This window comes from Monodon monoceros, unplaced genomic scaffold (genome assembly GCF_005190385.1).
Source record: "Monodon monoceros isolate NGI ecotype Baffin Bay Population unplaced genomic scaffold, NGI_Narwhal_1 Super_Scaffold_15, whole genome shotgun sequence".
Taxonomy (NCBI): Eukaryota; Metazoa; Chordata; class Mammalia; order Artiodactyla; family Monodontidae; genus Monodon; species Monodon monoceros.
The window spans coordinates 67,541,112-67,561,371 of record NW_021703771.1 but is presented as its reverse complement, the minus strand read 5'-3'; the positions used below and the strand labels follow the sequence as shown (position 1 = coordinate 67,561,371).

Below are 20,260 nucleotides of genomic sequence, written 5' to 3'. Positions count from 1 at the left end.
ACAGGTCCAATTCAATAACATGCAATGACTGTTTTATTTGTCTAATTAGATCAACTTCCTGGCATAGTATCTGGCACAAAGTAGGGTGCTCAATGTTTGTGAATCACAGATCATTTGCAGGTGATGTCTACAATGATGTGACTGTATCGGAGGCGATACCCAGAGCTCTCTAAAATCCCCAAACCATCTTGCCTTCGGATGTATTTTCATGCAGCACTCAAATCACTACATATCCGTGCTGTCGTTTTTTCCACTTTGGACAAGTTTTGTTTTGCACTGCTGGGGTAAGATTACGTGCCTTGCCAAGATGGAGGCTCTGCCATAAATAGAAACAAAAGGGAAATCAAATCATAGGTTAAGAGAGTTTTTGGGGCAATGAAGTATTACCCTTTACTGCCCGTCCCTCTTTGCCACCTTCAAGTCTTGAATGTGACAGTCACTGCTTCATCACACTTGCCAGAGGTATTCTGTGTTGTTGAGAGTTCTGGCAGAGTGGTGGCAAGCCCTCTCGCAAGCTGCTGTGCCCACGCGAAGGATGACGGAAGAAGTGGAGATTTGGGTGATTTCTAATGAGACTGTTTGGTTACATTTAATAATTTGTCTATTTCACCCCGGGGGTCCCTTTAGCTACAGCAGTGTTTTGTTCATCAGAGTGAACTTCCTAAATTTTTTTTTTCTGCTAACACTACATTTCTCCCTATAAAATTTTATAGCCATGCTTCTTTTGTCTTAGATTTGGATGTTTTACTAGCTAATATGACAAAGTGAGGAATAAACCTTTCAGGTACCTGCCAGCAGTTATAAAAATGAAACTCTTCAGAAGGGATCCTGTGCTACAGTGGAATTCTCCATCCGTCTCTGCACACACTCTTTTAGGCAGCAATTCTTTTGTTTTATGCTCCCCCAAACAATACTTACTTCTCTGTGTATCCCAGATATAGCTGTTCAGAACTTCTCCCAGCAGGTACAAAAAGTTCATTAAGATGGTTGTAGACCCAAAGAAGAGGATTCTGGCTCCTGGGCCAATGTGTTCCAGGAAAGGGTACACCCACATCCCCGTTACTTGATGCACCCAACACACCCTGCAGTGGAATCCGAAAGGAGACACAGACAGGAGTTACTCTCATGTCAGATTTTAAAGCTGCTGATATAACAAATACAGACCCCCTGCTACAAACATCCTTCAGCAATGCCTGTCGCCGTTTGCTTCTGATACTCCGCAACATCCCAAGTGTCTGTCAGCTGATAAACGGATGAGCAGAGTGTTGTATACACATACAATGGAATAATATTCAGCCATAAAGAGGAACGAAATTTTGATACATGCTACAACATGGATGAACCTTGAAAACTTAATGCTAAGTGAAATAAGCCAGACACAGAAGGACAAATATTATATGACTCTAGTTATATAAGATACTAGAATACCTAGACTACTTCATAGAGATGAAATGTATAATAGAGGTTACCAGGGCCTGGGGGGGAGCGGGGAATAGGGAATGATTGTATATGGTACAGAGCTTAAGTTGGGGACAATGATAATATTTTGGGTATAGATAGTGATGATGCGTATATAACAACGTGAATGGATTCAATGACACTCAATTGTACCCTTACAAATGCTTAAAGTGATAAATATTATGTTGTGCTATGCATATTTTACGACAATAAAACATTTCCATGGGGTGGAAATTAGGAAAAAAATATCTAAAAATTTCCTTGGTGGAGGGAGTCAATAATGAAAGAAAGATTGAGAAACACTGCTGTAGAGGGGTGAGGCACTCATTAAGCCCATCCAGGTCACCTTGACTAATTGTCCAAACGAAAAGATTTTTACCAGAAGAGGAAGCCAAGCTAGTCACAATTAAAAACAAAAACCCAAAAAACTGAAGCATTTGTGAGAATCAACAGAAGTTAAGTTGAGCTACCCTAAAGGATTCTGATGTATCATATTTTGTTTGTCCGTATGTTACAGGCAGTTTTATTTTCCTAATCTGGTCCTAATCTTGTCTTGTAAGGAGGTGTTGTGCACCCATCAAAGGGCTTATTAATTTCTATGGAGATAATATGCAATATACCCAAAATGTAATATCATAGAGCTGTAAATGATTTTGCAAACCAACGTATAAAATTATAATCTGACTCACTGTAAACTGTTTCCTCAATTAGGCAAATTAGGAGTAGTTCTAATTATGAATGCTAGTTATATTTTTACACTTGTTCCTGGCTTTTTACTTTTGTTCTACTTGAACGAAACTTTCCTTTGCAGCTTTTGGTAACGTCTCTGATGCCAGGCTGCTATTCCTCAGAAGTTGTTTGCAATGCACTTTTGGTCTGTATGGAATCATCTTATAATACTGAATAGATATAACAACCATAGCCACATCCCATCTATCTGTAGAGGACTCCTAAATTCATATCTCCAGCCTTGGCCTAGCCTGTTCTCCAGAGTTCCATACTCAATTGTCCACTGCACATCTCCCCTTGGAGGATGCATCTCCAAGCTAACGTTTCCATGATGTACTCACCATTCCTGCATCCTAATTCCTGCATATCTGCCCCCTCCCTCTGTCATCCAAAAGTAAACATATGTCTCCCACATCCTTCCCTTCTCAAATCAATGACTACTACCTTACTCCAGCAATTGCTTGGGCCAGGAAATATAGGGTCATTTTTGACATTTTTTCTCAAAATCCACATCCAATCAATCCATCCTTAGATCCTATTGGCTCTACTTTCCAAATATACTCCAAATATCTACTTCTCACCATTGCCACCACTGCCATCTGGGCTCAAACCATCATCACCTCTCACCGGCACCACTGCAATCTCTTCTTGACTCAAGTTTTCTCCTTGCTACAGTTTACGTTATAGCCCATTCTCATTGGAGCATCCAGGCTGATCTGAATTAAAGTCAGGTCTTGCCACTACTTTGCTCAAAGTAGCTTTTCTCTCTCAACTGAGTATAAGCAAGAGTCCCTAGATGGTTCTTCAAGGCCCTGCCTGAGCAGGCTGGGCACTTTTCTGACTTTTCTCCTACTAATCTCCCCCTCACTCACTCCACTCCAGCCACAGTGACTTCCTGCTCTTCCTTGAGCACACAAAACATGCTGTATTTGTTCCTGTGCCCAGAACATTACTTCTTACTCCCATCTCCCCCAGTTTTCCCAGGGCTCCCTTGTGTCTTTTAGGTTTTCCTCTATGTCCTTTGTCAGCAAACCTTTTCTGTAAAGGACCAGATAGTCAATATTCTCAGTTTTGCAGGCCTTACTGTCTCTGTCACAGCTCTCAGCTCTGCCATTGCAGTGTAAAAGCAGCTGTAGACTGTATGTAAACAAATGATATGGTCGTGTTCCAATAAAACTTTATTTATAGACATTGAAATTTGAATTTCATGTAATTTTCACATGTCTTGAAATATTCATATTCTTTTGATTTTTTCCAATCATTAAATAATGTAAAAACCATTCTTAGCTGGGTCATAAAAGAACAAAAAAAAAACAGACGGTGGGTGGGCTGGATATGGCCCACTGGCTGTAGTTTGCTGCTCCCTAATTTAAGTAGTTCTTTGTATAATGGCCAACAGGCACATGAAGAGGTGCTCAACATCACTAATCATCAGGGAACTGCAAGTCAAAACCACAATGAGATATCATCTCATACTTGTCAGAATGGCTATCCTCAAAAAGACAAGAAATAATAAGTGTTGGTGAAGATGTAACGAAAAGGGAACCGTAATATACGTTGGTGGGAATGTAAGTTGGTGCAGCCACTATGGAAAACAGTATGGCAGTTCCACAAGAAATTAAAAACAGAACTACAATATGATCCAGCAATTCCACTCCTGGAATTATACCTGAAAAAAATGAAAACACTAATTCATAAAGATATATTCACTCCAATGTCCATAGTGGCATTATTTGCAGTAGCTAAGATATGAAAACTATCTTAAGTGTTCATCAACAGATGAATGGATAAAGATGTGGTATAGATACACAATGAAAAATTACTCAGCCATAAAAAAAATGAAATTTTGCCATTGCAACAACATGGGTGGACCTGGAGAGAATTATGCTTAGTGAAATAAATTAGAGAAAGACAAATACTGCATGTTATCACTTATATGTGAAATCTAAAAAATACAACAAATGAGTTAATATAATAAAACAGAAACAGACTCACAGATACAGAGAATAAACTAGTGGTTACCAGAAGGGAGAAGTGTGAGGGGAGGGGCAAGATAGGTGAAGGGGATTAAGAGGTACAAACTACTAGGTACAAAATAAGCTACAAGGATGTAATGTACAACACAGGGACTATAGCCACTATTTTATAATGATTTTATATGGAGAATAATCTATAAAAATATCAAATCACTATGTCGTACATCTGAAACTAATATGATATTGTAAGTCAACTATACTTCAATTTAAAAAAGTAGTTCTTTTTATTTCACAAAGGACCTTCATGCACATTATCTTATTTAGTCTTCTCAGCAATCCCAGATATAGCATGTCATCCTCATTCTACTGAGGTAAAAATCAGAGTTTATAGAGTATAGTCAGAATATGTCAGAACTGACAATGGAAATGTAAAATTCTCAGGTTAGGGAAGTGGATAGCTATTCTGAGTATGTAATCCCCCTTAACTTGTTCAAGCACCCTATGAAGTACGATTATCCCCATTTCACAGATAAAGAAACTGAGACTAGATTAAAGAACTTGTCTTTAAAAATGGAAAAGCTGGGAGAGGAACGCACACCTGATTTCTTTTCTCCTGCATGGACTTGCTTCTTTATATAAGGCATTTAATATTGTCTCCAAAAACAAAGAGAAGCTTTTCTTTTCTTTTCTTTTAAGTTGTTTGACTAAGTCATCATACCATCTCAGATATAGAAGTCCTGTTATGTGAGGTTTCACCTGGATTGGTGTGAGTGATGCACCCACTTGTCTTAACAGGTTGTGTGCTTTCACAATGTGTTTGCTTGATATAATCAGGGCTCAATTTTCTGCACAAAAATGACTCACAGCCTTGCTCGTCTATTTGTGGACAGTTCTCAGTTCTTGGTTGACTTTCAACTTCTATCTCATTCTAAGACCTTCTCATCTTAGTGCCCAAACAGCTTATGCTTAAGGTAATGATGTCAATTTAAATTTTAGTCTAAAAAAATTGATAACCATAGTGTGTGTGCATGTGCATACATATATATGCATGTGCTATAGTACTATGAGACTTCTGGGGTTGACTATTTTATTAAGTGTACCTCCAATTTCATTCACTTGAATGTGCAATTAAGAATGAAATTTATTGGCCTTCCCTGGTGGCGCAGTGGTTGACAGTCCGCCTGCCGATGCAGGGGACACGGGTTCGTGCCCCGGTCCGGGAAGATCCCACATGCTGCGGAGCGGCTGGGCCCGTGAGCCATGGCCGCTGAGCCTGCGCCTCCGGAGCCTGTGCTCCGCAACGGGAGAGGCCACAGCAGTGAGAGGGCCACATACCGCAAAAAAAAAAAAAAAAAGAATGAAATTTATTAATGCCTCCTGTCTGAGTTGTGCTGCACACTAGGGATACAGAGGCAAATGAGGCAAGGGTGATTCTCGTTCTCACGCAGTACAGTCTAACGAGGAATACAGATATTCACAGAGAAAACACAAGTGTAGTAAGAATTAGGGTAAGTGTAGGAGTGTCATGGGGGCACAGGGCTCATTCTCTGCTTTTTTGTGAACCTTACACTTACCATTAGGCTTTCTTTCTCTTGTGTATTCACCTTCCTTTCAAACCAGTTTTTTCACAGCTGATGAATATGCTCAAATGCTTTTCATTCAAACACAATCAAAAAGTTTCCATCAACTTCACAAATACTGCTCTATATGTCTCCTTCTCTTCAAAGACAAACTTCTCCAGTGAGTCTACACTCACTGATTCCTGGTCTGTACTCTGCACTCCTCCTCCAACAGCCTGGCTTCTTTTCTTATGCTTCACCAAAACATACTGGCTCTTCGACCTCAATTTCTCCTGTTTTCTTCCTACCTTGTTGGCTACTCTCCTTGGTTTCCTTTCTAAGTTCACCCTTTACTCCAGCCATTAAACGTTGAAGTTCCTGAAGGATTGGCTTTTAAACAGTCTTCTCATATTATGTCTTCTGGGTTGATGAGTTCTTCCATGTTCAAGGCTGCATGTCTACCACCTATACAGATATTCCACAGATCTATGTTCTAATCCAGATTTCTCCTCTGTTCCAGAACAGTTGATCAAATAGTCCTCAGAAGATCTCATTTTACACATCTTAATGGTACCTCAAACTCCATACAGCTACAGTCAAAGTCATGCTTTTTTCCAACAAGCTTGGTCCTCCTCTGGTATTCCATTTCATTCAATGGTACTATCATTCATTCAGTTTTGTAACTCAAGCCTGGGGTTCATCTTTGCTGTGTCCATCTCTTTCACCACATATATATTCAGTCCATTACTTTGTCTTGTTAAGGTCATCTCACACATCTCTCTAATAAGTCAGTTTTTCCCATCTCCATGAACAACATCTTAATTTGTGTTGTGATCACCTCTGTCTAGAGTAGCGTAATAGTTTCTAGTTTGTCTCTGCATTTACTTTTGCCCCCTTCCAGTTCATTCTCATAACCACCAGAGTGAGTGTTTCAAACTAGAAACCTGACACATTATATGCCAGCTTCAAACATGTTATTGGCCTTCCATTGCTCTTTTTCAAAGACCCTTTTTTTTTTTTTTTTTTTTTGCGGTACGCGGGCCTCTCACTGTTGTGGCCTCTCCCGTTGCGGAGCACAGGCTCCGGAGGCGCAGGCTCAGCGGCCATGGACCACGGGCCCAGCCGCTCCGCGGCATGTGGGATCTTCCTGGACCGGGGCACGAACCCGTGTCCCCTGCATCGGCAGGCGGACTCTCAACCACTGCGCCACCAGGGAAGCCCAAAGACCCCCTATTTTTAATGAAGCCTAGAGTGCCCTTCATAGAGTTGGCTTCTACCTCTCTCATACCCCCACCTCCTACCTTGCTCCTCTTACACTGGCTTTCATTTGGTTCCTGGTTCCTTGATTTTACCATGTTCCTTCCTGCCATGTGGATTTACACATGCTTCTGTTTCTGCCTATGCTGTTAGTTATCCACCCCTTAGACTCATTAAGTTATATTTCTATTTTATAGCTTAGCTCAACTATTATAACTAACCAGCCATCACATTGGAAAGTTTTCCCTGATCTGCTAGAGTAGGTCAGATTTTATACATTCTTATAGAACCATGAATCTTTTATTTTTTAAGCTCTTCTTTTATTAGTACTTAAATTTGAATGATATCTTCATTTGCATAATGGTTCTCCCCTTCTAGCATATCTAAGTTCTGTGAGGTGAGGGACTGAGTCTATTTCTACATATCATTGTATCCTCAGTGCTTACCACAATGCCTGTTACATAGCAGGAGAAGGAATAAATGAATAACATAGCATCTAAGCTGTGATGGGAAGGATGAGTAACAGTTAGTTGAACAAAGATGGGAGGCAAGAACTTTCTAGTCAAATGGAACAGTATGTCCAAAGACATGAAAGCAAGGGTGAATTCCCAGATGTTCAAGAAGAAACCATTCTTACTGAAATCAAGGGAGAGGGCATGAGGTGCAGGCAGGTGCCAAACTGTGGGTGGCTTTTTAAGCCATGGTAAGAATTATAGACTCTGTCCTAGTGTGGACAACAGGAAGTCTTTGAAGGGTATTAAATAAATATGAAACAGATCAGACTGACCTGGAAAACAATTGTATCAGAAACGGTGGTGGCCAGGTCTAGAATGGTAGCGTTGGGAATGAAAATTAGTTGGTAGATTTAGAGCTATTTAGACCTGTGTCCATCAAAAACTGTAGGTCATAAGCAGTTGCATGCTGTATATATGGTCAGGAGAGCTGGTATCTTTAGGATGTTTGCAGGCTTGTTAGTTGGTGACTTAAATTCAACCATGGTGGGAGTATTTATACCCAAAACTGCCAAATGCTACATATCTGGCTCTCCTTGCCTCGCCTCCAGAAGAGCTGGTTGTTAAACACTTGCCAGTAACCCACTGGTTACTAGCATTTTAAAAAGCAACAACAGAAGAAAACATAATAGAAAATATCAGAAAGCCTTGCATATAACGATGATAAATTTTTTTTTCAGAACTTCAGTTTCACTTGTATGTGTGTGTGTGTGTGTGTGTGTGTGTGCACATGCTGGTTGGGTCATGATGCAAAGGATGTTTCATTTATTTACAGTAAAATTAGTTTGAAAGGCACTGATTTAGGAAATGGAATTAAGAGAACTTGGTGATTGATTGGATTTAGGCAATGAGGGAACTGAGATGAGTTAAGGATTAATCATAGATTCCTGGCTTGATTAACTGGGTGGAGAGTGTTGCCATTTCCTGAGATAGGGAATGCTGTCAGAGAGCTGATTTGAGGGGATGATGAATTCAGTTTGGACACGTTGAGTTTGAGGCATCTGTAAGATATCCAAGTGGAGATATCTTGAAGGCAGTTACATGGGTTTGGACTGTAGAGAAAGGACTGATGCGGCAATACAGATATTGGGTTCACTGGCAAAAAGATGGTGGTTGAGGCCATCAGAACAGATTAAGGTAGAGTACACAGTATGAAGGAAGTATGTCCATAAGAGAGCCCTGAAAAAGATCAAGATTTAAGGGGTAGTTCGAGGAGGATGAGGTTAAAAAGAAGCTGAAAAAGATGGGCTAGAAACATGGAAGAAAGACAGAAGTGTAGTGTCTTGAAGCCAATGGACAAGTGGTTACAGGGTAGAGTAGGCATCTATTATCACAGTATCTTTGAGAATTGAGAATAATTAGAAAACTGACTTCCCACCTACAAAGTGGAAGCAAGAAAAATTTCAGATTCCAAGTGGTATGTGTATCACTGAAATCTACTTTGTTTGACTAAGTATAAATGATAAATATTTTTTACAGATCTTTTCCTGTAATTGATATCTAGTCTCATAGCATTGTGGTCAGAAAAGATACTTGATACGACTTCAATTTTCTTAAATCTACCAAGGCTTGATTTGTGACCCAAGATATGATCCATCCTGGAGAATGTTCCATGAGCACTTGAGAAAAGTGTATTCTGTTGTTTTTGGATGGAATGTCCTATAAATATCAATTAAGTCCATCTTGTTTAATATATCATTCAAAGCTTGTGTTTCCTTATTTATTTTCATTTTGGATGATCTGTCCATTGGTGAAAGTGGGGTGTTAAAGTCCCCTACTATTATTGTGTTCCTGTCGATTTCCCCTTTTATGGCTGTTAGTATTTGTCTTATGTATTGAGGTGCTCCTATGTTGGGTGCATAAATATTTACAATTGTTATATCTTCTTCTTGGATCGATCCCTTGATCATTATGTAGTCTCCTTCTTTGTCTCTTGTAATAGTCTTTATTTTAAAGTCTATTTTGTCTGATATGAGATAAATAGTAAGTAAAGAAAAATTGCCCTTGTCAAGCTCAGTAGCTCTTTCTGTCCCATGGCCAAATTTCATCCTATCATATAGATAGATAGGTCTATTCATATAGACCATGAATTGCGGTGGTCACTGGAGCCCTTGAGGAGTTGTAGTAAGGGAGAAATATCACCCTTCCCTTTTTTGGCTCTGTCGCCCTTGTTCATCCTAGATAGACACATGTACCTATCTTACCTCAGATAACCTTTCAGTTCTTAAGATTAGTTTATTTGAAAGAGGATTGAAAAACTGATTTTATTATTCACATTTAGATAAGAAGCTAGGCTATTTGACAGCTGGGCTATTAGCGCAAAAGACACAGGACACAGACTCATATGCAGTAGCAGCTAATAGCTAACGACATTGAATTCTTAGTGACAGGCACGGTGCTCAGTGTTTTACAAGAGCAAATCTTTGGGGAAGGGATTATATTAGTACCATTTTACGGGTGAAGACACCAAGGCTCTGAGAGGGTCAATAAGTGGAGAAGCGGAGATACCCACCTGAGTGGTTTCGCCCTTAGCCTGTATGCCAGGCTCCCCTCGTGCTCTGAAGACTAGGATACAATGGATGGGAACAGCTGTTAATGTGCTCGGAACCAAAAGTATGATCCAACTTTGAAATCTCTGTTTAAATTTTTTTCTTTTTTTCCCCACGGAATATAAAAGCAACTCGTGCTCAGTGTAGAAAATGTGTGAGATGTAGAAATTTTACAAGATGTAAGATAAATCAGTTTCGGTGACGTTTTAACACAAGACTGAGTCTCTTATAAAACTCAGAAATCGAATTTTACAATGTCTCCCAAGGGGAGAAAAGCGACTGCAGGGATAAAATGATTAAACACTTCCTTCAGAGAAAGCTCTGACTTACCTCTTAAGAAACAGTCACATCATACGTGCAGTTAGCCTACTGGAATTTACGATTCTGCTTGGCAGGCAATGAGCCTGTGCCCCAAGGTGAGGTTAGACAAAGGGTGTGCATCAGCTTCTTGCCCAGTGGATTCTGTGTGTCTCACATGGTACCTCCCACCTGATGCTTCTGAAGGACTTTTCAAGGGTAGTTTGGACCTTTGGCTCAAATGCTGACTTTAGACCTAGCCCTCTCTTTAGATCTAACTGTCTCATTTTAGGACCAATCTAAAGGCCCCTTGGACATCTCCTGAATATTGATTGCATGGAGACTGGTTCTTTCTACATTTCTGAGAATCTAGAATTCTGAAGTGTTCTGGAGTTCATGTACTCACCAATTTACTCAACAAACATTTCTTGAGTCCCCACTGTGTGCCAGGTGGGAGCAAGCAGCAGTCGGGGTGCAAAGGTGTGCCCTCGAGGAGGAGTGCCAAGTTTCCCACTGAAAAGGCTGTAGGTCCCAGGGAATATGACAAAGGACATTTGTCTAGAAGAGAACAGGGCTCTGAAAACGGGGCTCAAAAAATTCTCCTTGGTGATGTGTATGGTGGTGCTAGAGAATTAAAGTGTTAATTCACAGGCAAATACCAGATGGAGGCATCCCATCTGAAGCAGTGCTGAAACATCCTCTAGCTCAGTTACAGACATAATTTTAGAAGCTACAGACATAATTATATAATTCTTCATTTACTGCAGGTTTAATGGAGTATTCTTCAAGACAGTCTTTTAAGGTAAAATCATAATTTAAGATTCATCAAAGTCTTTTCAATGTTCTCCTTAGAGCTAGCCCAAATTTATAGAACCTGGGATGTATCTATACATGGAGCAAGGTTTATGGGTGCAGACACATGGGGCCCTGTGCTCAGAAGGGCCTCACAGTTGGCTTAATGCTCTGCTGTCAGCATCTTGAAATTCATAACAATTTTTGAACAAGGGGCTCCACACTTTTGTTTTGCTCTGGACCCCACAAATTATGTAGCGGGTCCTGTTCATGTAGTTGTGCCATTTATACTTCAGATCAACTTCCAGATCGTCCACGTGGTAGTCCAGTCACCTTGGGTATTATTGAACTTCTTGAGCCTCGGTCTCCCCTTTGGTAAAGGATGTAAACAGTACTGCTTCCCTCAGAGGTGTAGTCGTTAGATAGTGTGAAGTTCTTAGCACAGTCAGCTTAGGTTAGACAAAAAAGCAAGCAAACCAAATAAATGAGTAAGCTTTCCAATGCTTCTCTTTATGCAGAAATATAGAATATTTTCCCCAACTTCTCATTCACAAAGATGTTTTCAAGGTTACTAGTCCCTCCACCCATCCATGGGGAAGCAGGCAAATTGTGTGTGCCTCCCAGAATGAATTCCTGTAATGAGGTAATGAGGGGATGTGTTTTCTTCCTGATTCTAAATCACAAATATCAGAGTAATTTATCCACAAAGGCAGGCCAGTAAGCTACCTCAGAATATTTTCCCACAGCAAATGTCCGGGCACACGTCTAAACTGGTTTCAAATGATTGGCCTCCTTTGGGTCCCACTTTCTACAGCCTACCTGGTCTTATGGTGATGTTGCCCTGGAGAGAATTCAATTCAAATTTCCCTTAATAAAATTCATGACTGGTTTTGCTTATTAATTTTAATCATTTGGACGGACCTTCTCAAAGCATACAGGTACCAAACATCAAGTTGACACATTTCTGAACACCATAGGGAACATGTGTTCTTTCTGGAGGGAGGTGGGAAGTGTGGTTAGCAAGGGATTGTTATGGCCCAAGCAATCATCAGAATTGGCTGCAGGAATGAGAAAGCCATGCGTTTAAACTACTACCTCTGGAAAAAGAGGAGGAAGAACACGCTATACCCACAACTGAAAATCATAATTTTCCGTATTTTGCCAAAATGATCTCTAGTGTCTCTCTAGCACATGTCATGCACCTCCCTCTCCTAGATTCTTATTTTAGGATTACAAACAATGTTTGGGTTATCCCTGCCATGATTACATCTTCTTTGATCCAAGCTCTCTCTAATTGCCAACCTTCTTTAATAAACAGCAACATTTCCAGACATTTCCTGAGCTCCTGCTTTGTGCCAGTGCCCTGTGTCAAGTTATAGTGAGGCTATCTCTGCATTATTTGTCACATTTGTCCTCTGTGTGCTGCTTCTACAACTGCTAAATGTTTCTTTTATTTCTTTTCATTCAACAAATACATATCAGGGCCTGGATGTGTCAGACATGAATATAGCAGTATGTGAAGTAGATGTGGTCCCTGCCCTTGAGACAGGGTCCCAAGTCTAACAGTAACACAGACATTAGATGACACCTTAGTATTATGCGCGAGGGAGGAGTAATAGAGTCAATTACTATTTTTAAGTTGAGTTGTAGTGTTCATTTTTCAACTTCATTTTAATTTTTGTCCAAATTAAACCATCTAAAGTTCTATAAAGCTGAAGTTAAAAAAGCAGAAACTCTCTGCCCTATCCAACTGCAGCCCTTAGTCTCCTTCCCATGCCCCATCCTGTTCTCCAGAGGAAGCCACATTTCAACAATTTCAGCTGTTTAGTTTATCTTTAGTCCCATGTTTCTTAAAAATACCCATATATTGCTGTTTCTTGACTTATCAATTTTAGATATTATCTTCTGACTTTCTAAGATGAAAGATATGGGTTCTGCTCTGTTACAACCTCTTTTCTCTTTTTTTCCAATTTTTGCCCACCAAATACATTTGTAACATATTTTGGGAAGCTGAATATGTTTTCAATATATTTTTCCTTATGCTTTGGTGTTGTATCTAAAACCCAGATTCCTTGTGTTTTGTTATGGGAGTTGATGGTATTGAGTTTTACATTTAGATTTATGATGCATTTTGAGTTATTTTTTGTGAAAGGTATAAGGTTTGTGTCTAGATTCAGTTTTTTTCATAAGGACTTCTAATTGTCTCAGCACAATTTGTTGAAAAGGTATCGTTTCTTCATTGAATTACCTTTGCTCCTTTGTCAAGTATCAGTTGACTAGATTTCTACCTCTGGGCTCGCTCTCTATTTTGTTTCATTGATCTTTGTGTATATCCTTTCACTAAGACCACAGTGTCTTGATTACTGTAGCTTTATAGTAAGTCTTGACATCAGGTGGTGTCAGTTCTCCAATTTTCTTCTTTTTCAGTATTGCATTGGCTATTCTGGGTCTTTTGCCTTTCAACATAAAATTTAGATCCAGTTTTTTATGTCCACAAAATAACTTGCTGGGATCTTAATTGGGCTTGTGTTGAATCTATAGGTCAAGCTGGTAAGAACTGACATCTTAAAAATATTGTGTCTTCCAATCCACGAACACAGACTCTCCCTTTACTTATTTACATCTTTTTTACTTCTTTCACAAGTGTTTTATAGTTTTGCATATAAATCTTGTACATATTTTGTTAGATTTTTATCTAAGTATTTCACTATTTTGATGCTAGTGTAAGTGGTATTGTTTTCAATTTCAAATACCAATTATTCATTGCTAGTACACAGGAATCAATAGACCTTGTATTCAGTGACTAATTAGTTCCAGGAGTTTTTTGTTAATTCTTTTGGATTGTTTACATGGACAATCATGTCATCTGTGAACAAAAACAGTTTTATTCTTTCCCTTAACCTATATATATATTTTATCTTCTTTTCTTGTCTTATTGCACTAGCTAGGAATGATGCACTAGGACTTCAGGAATGATTAGAGAGGACATCCTTGACTTGTTCTCAACATTAAAGAGAAAGCATCCAGTTTTTCACCATTAAGTATGATGTTAGCTGTGGGTTTTTTTGATAGATGTTCTTTTTTTTTTTTTTTTTTTTTTTGCGGTACGCAGGCCTCTCACTGTTGTGGCCTCTCCCGCCGCGGAGCACAGGCTCCAGACGCGCAGGCCCAGCGGCCATGGCTCACGGGCCCAGCCGCTCCGCGGCATGTGGGATCCTCCCAGACCAGGGCACGAACCCGTGTCCCCTGCACCAGCAGGCGGACTCTCAACCACTGCGCCACCAGGGAAGCCCTGATAGATGTTCTTTATCAACCTCAGAAAGTTCTCCTCTATTCATACTTTGCTGAGTTTTCTTTTTTTTTTTTTAAGTCATGAGTGGGTGTTGGCCTTTGTCACATTCTTTTTCTGCATCTATTAATATCATCATACAATTTTTCCTGTTTAGTCTGTTGATGTGGTGGGTTACATTAATTGATTTTTCAATGTTGACTGGCCTTGCATACCTGGAATAAATTCCACTTGGTCTTGGTGAATAAAACTTTTTATACACTGTTGGATTAGATTTGCTAATATTTTTGAGAAGTTTTACATCTATATTCAAGAGAGGTATGTGTCTGTAAGTTTCCTTCTTGTAATGTCTTTTTCTAGTATTGATATTGATGGCCTCATAAAATGAGTTAGAGGGTGCTTTCTCTGCTTCTATTTTCTGAAAGAGATTGTAAAGAATTGTTATCATTTCTTCCTTAAACATTTGGTAGAATTCACCAGTAAAACCCTCTGGGCCTGAAGCTTTCTGTTTTGGAAGGTTACTAAAAATTGATTTAATTTCTCTAGTAGACATAGGCCTATTCAGATTGTCTATTTTTCCTCTGTGAGTTTTGGTAAATTGGTCCATTTCATCTAGTTATTATCAAGTTTGTGGACACAGAGTTGTTCATAATATTCCTTAATTATTCTTTTAATGTCCATGGGATCAGTAGTGAGACTCCTCTTAAATTTCTAACATTAGTAATGTGTGTCTTCTCTGTTCTTTTCCTGGTTAACCTGGCTAGAGCTTAATCACTTTTACTGACGTTTTCAAAGAATTAGTTTTTGGTTTTATCAATTTCCAGTTTTCAATTTCATCTATAATTTTTATTACTTTCTTTCTTCTGATTGATTTTGGTTTAAATTGCTCTTCTTTCTCTAGTCTCTTAAAGTGGAAATTTAGGTTATTGGTTTTAGATCTATTTCTTTTCTAATATATGCATTTAATATTCTGAATTAACCTCTGAGCACTGCATTCTCTGAATCCTATAAATTTTGGTAAGTTGTATCTTCACCTTCTTTCAGTTCAAAATATTTTAAATTTCTCTTGACACTTCTTCTTTGACCTGTGTAGTTTAGCATGTTACTTAAACTCCAAATATTTTGGGATCTTTTAGATATCTTTCTGTTATTAATTTCTAGTTTAATTCCATTGTGGACTATGAACATATTTTGTATGATTTCTATACTTTTAAATTTAAGGTGTGTTTTCTGGCTCAGAATATTATCTGTCTTGGTGAATGTTCCATGTGAGCTTGAGTAGAATGTGTACTCTGCTCTTGTTGAATAGAGTATTCTATGTATGTCAATTTGATCAAGTTGATTGATGGTGCTGTTCAGGTCAACTATATCCTTACTAATTTTTTGCCTGCTTGATCTATCAATTACTAAAAAACAGTTGTTGTAATCTCCAACTATAATAGTGGATTTGACTATGTCTTCTTGTAGTTCTATCAATTTTTCCCTCACATGGTTTGATGTTCTGTTGTTAGAAGCACACATTAAGGGTTGTTATGTCTTCTTGGAGAATAAATCCCTTTATCATTATATAGTGCTTCTCCTTATCTGTGATAATTTTGTTTGTTTTGAAGTGTGCTTTGTCTGAAATAAAGATAGCTAAACCATTTTTATTTTGATTAGTATTAGCCTGTTAAATCTTTCTCCATCCCTTTACTCTTGGCCTATCTATGTCTTTATATTTAAAGTGGGTTTCTTGTAGGCAACACATATTTGGTTACTGTTATCTTTGTCTTTTAATTGATGTATTTAAACATTTACATTTAAAGTGATTATTGATATAGTTGGACTAATAACTGTTTGTAGTATCTATTCATTGTACTTGTTTTTTGTTTCTTATTTTCTTCTCCCTTGTTTCCATTTTCTCTGGTTTTAATTAGTATTTTATATGCTTCCATTTTTTCTTCTCTCTCAGAATATCAATTATACTTCTTTTTGCAAATTTTTTCTAGTGTTTCACATTCATAACTAATGTAAGTCCACTTTCAAATATTGATTCCTAGGTAGTGCAGATACCTAATACAGGGTATTCTCACTTCCTCGTTTCCATCCCTTATAACTTCATTGTCATTCATTTCATGTATCCACATACATTGTTACTATTGTAATTTTGAGGAACACTTCTCTAATAGATCAATTAAGAGTAAGAAAAATAAATATTTTATTTCATCTTTACTTATTCTTTTTTCCGTTATTCCTTTCTTTATGTAGATCCAAGTTTCTGACCTTCATGATTTTCTTTCTCCCTAAAGAATACCTTTTAACATTTCTTCTAGGACAGGTTTGCAGGCAATGAATTCCCTCAGTTTTTTTTTTTTTTTTTTTTGTCTGAGAAAATCTTTATTTTTCCTTCACGTTTGGAGGATAATTTTGCTGGATAAAGAATTCTAGGTTGTTGGTTTTTCCTTTCAACATTTTGTAAACTAAGTCAATTCTAAGTAAAGCAATGGAAACTATAGATAAATGAACACTGACCTGAGAATTTTTTTCTATTGCAAGACCTTAATTGCTTGCCCTAGCTTTTTCTCCTTCTGGTATTCAGTAAGTCCCCCAGTTTCTAGTCCTGCTGACTTTGAATCTCTCCCTTGAACTCATTCTTGTCTGTTCATTGGGAAAGCCCACATTTCCTCTATCATCCACCCCACCTGAAAGGTAAAGGGATGCTTCCCAACAACTTCAAGCTGGAAACCTTCAACCCTTGATTCAGTTTAAATTTCTTCCATCTCAGTCCTGGGTCCTTTCCATTTCTCTCTCACCAGCCACACTCTTATCCAGTTCCATAGTAATTCCTACTCTCGATCTCACTGAAGTTTTCTTTTTAAAGTATTTTAAAATATATTTAATATCTGGCATAATTTTACATACCTCCACGTATTTTACACTTACTTGAGCCATTTATGATGAAGGTTAGTACTACAAGGGAAAGCCCTATAGAGCCCTGTGGAGATTTCATGAATTAAAATAGCTAAAATTAAAGCACTAAAGTCTTACCAGTTCATAAATGTTTTCGGATCTCCTAGTCTCTGGGAAGGAGAAAAGTAAATTAAATTAAGAGTTACAGTTTTTATTCTCTCCTGAGTAAGTGGCAGAAATGATGTTTTGGGAGGACTGAATAGAAAAATAATGTTAAGCCTTAGTAAATTCTTCTATTTGAATGACTGAGTACCAGTTGACTTCTCCAGTGATCTGTTAGAACAAGCCAGGCTGCATCATAGAGCTCCCATGTGCTGCTGTGAACTCCAATAACTGATTCACAACCAATGGGAATGACACTTCCCAGTTACATTTATTTTTAAACAACAAAGACAGTGGGCAAATCCAGGTGTTGAGTCACTAGGAAAGATGAACACCTACACAAACACAACAAAAATCCAGAAGCAATTTTCTTTCCACAGTGTTATCCTTAATATGTTAAAAAGCTGATTTTTTTCTTCCCTAGTTTCACATTGCACTCCTCTTAGTTACAATCACAAACTTGTCTTTCATAAGATTCAGCACTATCCTGGTCATCATTTAGCTCTATTTGTCCCTAGAGCAATGATATGAGGCCACTGAAGGTCATTAATAGGACATAATATAAGATCAAAGGGACACTAGTCCCGCTTCATGGACAGCTGCTTAAAAGAAAATCTGAGGGGACAGCATGTCCTCCTTTGGTGTTGCACCCAAAGACCAGCTTCCTGACTTTACTGGCATTACCAATATTCTATTTCTTTTCATTAAGCAGTGACATGGTGAGTATTTGGATACTGTCTATGTTTCAAATGGGAATAACAAAAGAAGGACTGCTACCATGGAAACCCACCTGATGGCCTTTGTGGTGAGCTCCTTGCTACTTGAATACATGCAAACTCCACACAAAAAAGGGCTGATCAACATTAGGCATAAAGCTTCTCTGCAAGAGCACTGATTCTTAACTTTAATGAATGCCTTGGACACTGCAATCTGAGGCAGCATTATTCTTGTCCAACCTCATTATTAGATAAACACAGGGGAACGTGCACACAGGCCTACTAGAGAATGGACTTGAGGATATGGGGAGGGGGAAGGGTAAGCTGTGACAAAGCGAGAGAGAGGCATGGACACATATACACTACCAAATGTAAGGTAGATAGCTAGTGGGAAGCAGCCACATAGCACAGGGAGATCAGCTCGGTGCTTTGTGACCGCCTGGAGGGGTGGGATAGGGAGGGTGGGAGACGCAAGAGGGAAGAGATATGGGAACATATGTATATGTGTAACTGATTCACTTTGTTATAAAGCAGAAACTAACACACCATTATAAAGCAATTATACTCCAATAAAGATGTTAAAAAAAAAAAAGATATACTTTGGATTGCAAAGCAAGAGTCAATGTAAGGCCATCTCCCACTATCTGTCTCTTGTAAAAACAAGCTACATAGTTTAAAGATGCATGCATTCAGAAATAAACTACTGAAAGCAAACTAGGAAGCTGGATCGTTGCCAGCTACATTTCAATAGATCAACCTCACTTGATTTGTATGTGTCCAATATTGCTTCCTCTACACAGTGCCTTCCTCAAAGGAAAATTAATTCAAAGGCTTGGCGCATACAATGTTTTAAATGTTGCTGAATTTTATATGCATAAACATTTTAAAGAAGGATTTATTTGGTTAAGTTCAGGGACTATCCCTATTAACTGACTATGCTAGTAAAATTTTTAATTTTCCATAATATTTAATATTTTGGGGGAGTATACATAGTCCAAATTTTAACTGAGTTAACAAAAGGAAAAAAAAATTGAGTTAACAAAATTGATGGTACCCCATGGGGGGTATATCACTAGTAGTTTTCTTTCTTTTGAAAAAGCATTTTCACCCTTTCCAGTGTCAATTAAGAGTCTATCTCTCTAATGCTAGATTATATTTGAAATCCTGACTAGTACCCTATTCTTCTTTACCTGTTTTCACCTGCGTGAACAGCCTCTTGCCACTTTGATTTATATTCTAGAGACCTTCATTCAAGAATGGAATACCAAATGTGGACAAAGAAAGAAAATGGAAGAACTGATGAACTAATATTTCTGAAATATTAATTTCCAACTTTGATGGAAAACTTGTTCAGAAATACAAATAAATATGTTTTGAAAAACATTAATCACTCTAGTTCTCACTTATCAAGGGTGTGAAAATTTATCTCTGAGGAATTGCAACCATCAGTGTGTTGGAAAGACAGCCATATTACTATCCTACCCCAGTTCTTATCAACTTTGACCCTCATGGATTCACGGTTTTGAAAGTATGCATCACTCATTCATTCATTTATTCCTTCAAAATGTACTGAGCCCTGATTATGTACCAGGCATTGTCTGAGGCACTAAGGATCACATGGAGAATGTCGTAGTAGTTACTGCCCACCAGCCTGGCAGTGGTGCAGAGATGAGACTGCAGAGCAGTGCTGTGAGTGTTTTGATGAGTGACTGGGGGGATGCCATGGGAGGACTGGAAAGGGGCACCTAACACAGACCCAGAGTGTCAGGGATGGTTTCCTGTAGGAAGTGACATCTGATCTGAGACTCAAAGATAGACTGCATGTGGGAGTAAAGCCTGGAAGAAAATGGTCCCCATGGAGAGAATAATGCAAATGTCAGAGGTAAGAAGAGACCAAGGGAGGTTTGGGGAACAAAAAGAAGATTAGTAGAACTGGCTTGTGCAGTTCTGGAGAAGAGGCAGAGCTCACGTTGAAAGGGTTTTGTGTGCCATAAAGTTACATGCCTGTGCAGCGTTATTTTTGGTCTCAATTCAAATGGGTCCTCTCTGTGGCCTGACATCCTTCTGCTTCCCTG

General features: G+C 38.6%; 1 protein-coding gene across 1 annotated transcript in view; it reads right to left on the bottom strand.

The window, feature by feature from the left end:
- Window positions 1-20,260, bottom strand: part of AIG1 (androgen induced 1) — a 232,656-nt gene that overhangs the window by 5,836 nt on the left and 206,560 nt on the right. Inside the window, 1 exon segment of the mRNA XM_029223657.1 lies at window positions 919-1,082. Within this exon segment, the coding sequence (XP_029079490.1) occupies window positions 919-1,082 (164 nt within the window).